Raw genomic sequence first — 5,717 nt, 5'->3', positions numbered from 1 at the left:
AGATCTCAATCCCATTGAATAACTTCTCGAGAGGAAGGCGGTAATCGAGGATCATTCTTTTCTGACGATCATTTGACCTATATCGAAGGAAAATGCCTCGTGGAAAGCTTGATCTCGTTCTTGTTGGCGCCAAAGGTCTAGAAGATCTCGATGTTTTCGGTGAGGAATTTGTTCTGTTTCTGTTATTTGATCTAGGCGTTTTTCATTCTCATTTGATCGATTTACAATATGGATCCGTAACTTAATCGAGCTAATTCAATTTCCGATTCAATCGCGGTGAAATGTTGATTGATTATGAATTCATTGACTCTTCTAGATTCAAATAATCTAATGTTTAAGTTAAGATATCTGTTGATGATGATGTGATGATGATGATGGATAGGTAGCATGGATCCTTACGTAATAATCACTTGTCGTACACAGGAGAAGAAAAGTGGCGTTGCTTCAGGTTTTTATAGTTTAAACTCGTTGTAATTGAATTGTTATTATGCATGATTCTGTATTTTGTATGCTTAATTGTTCCTTCTTGCGATTTGTATTGATGCAGGACAAGGATCTACGCCAGAGTGGAATGAGAACTTTGTATTCAATGTATCTGATGGCGTTACAGAGCTGAAAGTCAGAATAATGGACAGTGACACCGGCACTGCTGATGATCTGGTTGGAGAGGCAACGTAAGTTTGAATTGTGAATTCATTCCTTCCTTTCAACAATAGTATGTTATTTGAAGTTGGATTAAGAAGATTGATTCGTAAGTTTGAATTGTGAATTCATTCCTTTTCAACGATAGTCTGTTAATTGAAGTTGAATTAAGATAGAAAATTGAAGATTGATTGTTAGATTGAATTGTGAATTCATTCCTTTCAACAATAGTATGTTATTTGAAGTTGAATTAAGTTTGAATTGTGAATTCATTTCTTTCAACAATAGTATGTTATTTGAAGTTGGATTAAGATAGAAAATAGAAGATTGATTCGTAAGTTTGAATTGTGAATTCATTCATTTCAACAATAGTATGTTATTTGAAGTTGGATTAAGATAGAAAATAGAAGATTGATTCGTAAGTTTGAATTGTGAATTCATTCATTTCAACAATAGTATGTTATTTGAAGTTGGATTAAGATAGAAAATAGAAGATTGATTCGTAAGTTTGAATTGTGAATTCATTCATTTCAACAATAGTATGTTATTTGAAGTTGGATTAAGATAGAAAATAGAAGATTGATTCGTAAGTTTGAATTGTGAATTCATTCATTTCAACAATAGTATGTTATTTGAAGTTGGATTAAGATAGAAAATAGAAGATTGATTCGTAAGTTTGAATTGTGAATTCATTCATTTCAACAATAGTATGTTATTTGAAGTTGGATTAAGATAGAAAATAGAAGATTGATTCGTAAGTTTGAATTGTGAATTCATTCATTTCAACAATAGTATGTTATTTGAAGTTGGATTAAGATAGAAAATAGAAGATTGATTCGTAAGTTTGAATTGTGAATTCATTCATTTCAACAATAGTCTGTTATTGAAGCTGAATTAAGATAGAAAATGAAAGATTGATCGTAAGTTTGAATTGTGAATTCATTCCTTTCAACAATAGATTGATCATAAGTCTGAATTGTGAATTCATTTGTTTCAACAATAATATGTTATTTGAAGTTGGATTAAGATAGAAAATGAAAGATTGATCGTAAATTTGAATTGTGAATTCATTCATTTCAACAATAGTCTGTTATTTGAAGTTAGATTAAGATATAGAAAATGGAAGATTGATATGTTATTATTATTGCTACTATAGGATTCCACTTGAGCCTGTGTTCATGGAAGGAAGCCTCCCAACAACATCATATACTGTTGTTAAAGATGAAGAATTTCGCGGGGAAGTCAGACTAAGTCTTACCTTCAGTCCCCAAGTGAGTTGATAATGACGAACAACAAGAACATCCATGAAAGTTTAACATTGATTAGCTTTGCATCTTTTGTGTATATTGTCATCAATTGATTATCTGATTTTGGTTTCAGTGCGAGAGGGGATCATATGAACAGCAGGAGGAAGAGAACTTTGGCGGGTGGAAGGATTCGTCGTACTAAAGAGAAGATTCGCTGTGTTTTGGTAATGTTCTTGTTTTTCGAGAAAATAAACAGATAGAGTTTGGTTAAAAAACAGAGATTGTGGCTTTCATTCATATAGTTTTCCTTTCTTTATGTATTACAAACAATGATTATACATTTGTTTCAGAATTTGTGTGGTTAACCATTAGATATGCTTGAATGAAGTTTGTGCTTGTTTATTAATATTTATTTACATTGTTTGGGAAGAGGATTATTTGAATTCATTGTTTCTTATATTTGTGCATTCATAATTTTGCATTTGATTCACTTTTTATAAATTTAGTCATGTCCCGCGCTGTTTTCGATCTGAATTGTTAACGGATGTGGTTTTTTTTGCCTTAGTTGATCGGGATAGGGCGGGGATATATTTGTGTCACCGCTTCGACTCCGTACTAATCTTCCCGATTCTGCTCTGAATACTATAAAAAAAAAATTAAATGTAAAAGATCATCAATATATTTATTTAATTTTTATATTTTATAAGAGTTTTAAATTTTTTTTATATTATATGAATTTTTAATATTTGTTTTAAAGAATATGCTATAAACTATGTCCGGGACAAAGATTGTAAAAAATAAAATTCTCACAGTAAAATAGGACGAGAATTATAAATAAATTTACCGACCCATTATCACCAGTGAATCAATTTGTTGTATTACTTTTTTTATATGAAATATGTATAGATGTTTTTTTTGGTTAATAATGAATGTACTCCTTAGTAGTCAATAACATTTAGGAACATTTTTTTACTTATTATTTTAAATAAAAAATTGTTTATGGACTTAATTTACTTGAGACATGTTTATAAACTTATTTAGTTTTATATATCACATCTAGATAAACTATAAAAACGCTTGTCTACAACTAGATAAACTAACAAAAATATGTTTTATATTATTATTATTATTAAAGCTAGTATTTATGAATGAACAAATGTCTATTATTAAGTTGATGTGGGTAATTCAGATACAAAATAATTTAGTATAATATTTTAAAAAAAAAGAATTGCATTAAAATTCTTATGCATAATATTTTACTTAAATATAGCAATTGTTTTCTTTTGATTTGTTGAGTTTGAAGTTGATTTATTCAATTCCAAATAAAACTTAAGTTACTTATTTTTGCACATATTCATTCATTAAAGAGTGTGATACATTGACCGAAAAATATCCATAAATAACTTCTTTTTTTTCTAAGTAATTTTTTTTAAGTAAATTGGAAACATTTACCGACAAAACTTTTCATAAATTATGACTAGAAAACATTCAATCAATAGCATACAAAGGTCTCTACCAAATTTGGATCTCAAGCTAGACAAATCAAACACATTGATATTATTCAGTTGTGTTTTTTTTTATATAATTTCAAACAAAACAAATATCTTTTTTATTCATCATTTTATCAATTACATTAATTAATTTATTAAAAAAAATACTAAAATACATTTCATTTTTTAAATATATATATATATATATATGTATTATCATTATATAATAATAAATTTTATATCTTAAAAAATAAATAATTCAATACAAAAAAAGTTAGGAAGAACTACCAAATATCGGGAAATTTGAGGAAATGACCCCAAAATAGGGCCAAATAGCCGATGGTGCGGGCCACTAATTTTTATAGCGCTGGTGACCCCCAAACAATTTTCTGCCGAAAATACCCCCGTTGCGTCACGCACCCTCCCGTTGCGTGACGCACCTGAGGGCATTGTGAAAAGTCCACAATGCCCTTACTATATAATAAAAAAAATTCCAGTTTTTCTCTTTCTTTTCATTTCTTTCTTTCTTCTTCTCTTTCTTCACATCCCTTCTCCTCCTTCTCTCTAAAAAACCCAACCACCGACCGACGAAGACGACGGCGGAATCCATTCTCTTCCTTCACAATGTCTCTTTCTGCTGCTACAGGTATTCTTCTCCTTCTTCATTTCTCTTTCCACGCTTTGTTTGTTAGGGTATAGTGATTAGGGAATGAGTAGGTGGAATGCCACCGTCGCGGCGGAAAACCGGGTGCGTAACGCAGTTGCGTCACGTAGTTGCGTAACGCAGTTGCGTCACGTAGTTGCGTTACGCAGATGCGTAACGCACCCCAGACACTTTACTTGCATTTCATTGTTACGGTGTCTCTCGATTGATACTATCATTTTTTCAATTGCAGCTGAAGTATTTGCTGACGTATTTGTTGTGTACAATGGAGAGTGACAAATTGCAGCCAATGGTACCAGGTCTTTCTCTGCACAATCATGCAAAACCATGGATATACCTCAATGTACTACATTTGCTGAATTAGTTGATACAATCTATGAGACGATTAACATGCAAAAGTCTGCATATGATTTAGTGATTAAAGTCATGTATGATCCTTCTGCAAAACTTCCCCCTGTTGTTATTGAGGGAGATAAAGATGTGGGCATGTATTTATCACGGTTGATATCGGGTCGAAGTTCGTCATCTTCGTCACCACTTTGTGTCTCATTAGTAGAGAAGTACCCAAGTCAAGATACTACACTACCAATCATTACTCAAAAAACTATACCCGGCGTTGTTTCTCGAGTTGTTTCTCAACAGATTTTATTTGAAAGTGATAATGAAGGAGGAGGAGAAGAAGATGAACGGGCTCATCATGAACTGATTAATCATGAACGCGTTATTGACTTTAATTATGAACGGGTTAGTGATTTCCAAGCTACTACTAGTCCTGCATCAGCAGTTGCACGCACGCCGCACCGGTCAATACCTACACCAATGGGTACACCATCTAGTGCAAGAGCGTCAATGGGTACACCATCTAGTGCAAGAGCGTCAATGGGTACACCATCTAGTGCAAGAGCGTCAATGGGTACACCATCGACAGACCCTACAGACGTATCACCGGCAGACGTATCACCGACAGACCCTTCATTTGCATTGGCGTTAACTAGTGAAACCGTATTGGAAGTCGGTACGTTATTTGATACTAAAAAAGAACTTCAACTGACGCTATATAAATATGCGATGACTTATCATTTTGAATTCAAAGTGAAAAAGTCTCGAAAACATCTTTGGTATGTGAAATGTATGGATGAGACATGCAAGTGGAGCTTACGTGCTGTGAAAGGTAAGTTTTCCGAGATGTTTGAGATTCGGAAATTCAATCGACAACACTCATGCTCAGTTTTGTCGAGGCCGGAAAAAAAATGCAAACACCGGCATGGGTTATTCGGCAGTGCATGAAGGGTAAGTACATGGACCATCACCATAACCACTTGCCTAAAAAAATAATTGAAGACATGCAATCAACTTATGGGATGTTTTTGACTTATAATAAGGCTTGGAGGGCAAGGGAAACGGCTTTAACGACGGTGCGATGAACGGTAGAGGATTCCTATGGGAAATTGTCTTCATACCTATACATGTTGGAGAAGAATAATCCGGGTACCATAACAGATATTCAGACAGACGAGCACGGCCACTTCAAATATATGTTCATGTCTCTAGGCCTCTCAATTAGGGGTTTCAAAGCCTTCTGTCGTCCCGTATTGTGTGTTGATGCAAGTTTTCTCAAGCACAAGGTGGGAGGTCAACTATTGGTGGCTGTTGCATTGGATGCCAATGAGCAAC

At 33.3% G+C, this 5,717-nt stretch overlaps 1 protein-coding gene across 1 annotated transcript; it reads left to right on the top strand.

The window, feature by feature from the left end:
• Positions 1-2,293, top strand: LOC124942383 (16 kDa phloem protein 2). Its single transcript, XM_047482873.1, has 5 exons — positions 1-159; positions 383-448; positions 548-674; positions 1,799-1,913; positions 2,023-2,293. Exons 1-5 carry the CDS (start codon positions 93-95, stop codon positions 2,089-2,091), a joined length of 444 nt encoding a protein of 147 aa, XP_047338829.1. The 5' UTR covers positions 1-92; the 3' UTR covers positions 2,092-2,293.
• The last annotated feature ends 3,424 nt before the right edge of the window (positions 2,294-5,717 follow it).

The sequence above is a fragment of the Impatiens glandulifera genome, chromosome 6 (genome assembly GCF_907164915.1).
Source record: "Impatiens glandulifera chromosome 6, dImpGla2.1, whole genome shotgun sequence".
Lineage (NCBI taxonomy): Eukaryota > Viridiplantae > Streptophyta > Magnoliopsida > Ericales > Balsaminaceae > Impatiens > Impatiens glandulifera.
The sequence above is the reverse complement of the archived record's forward strand: the minus strand, read 5'-3'. Positions and strand labels throughout refer to the sequence as shown.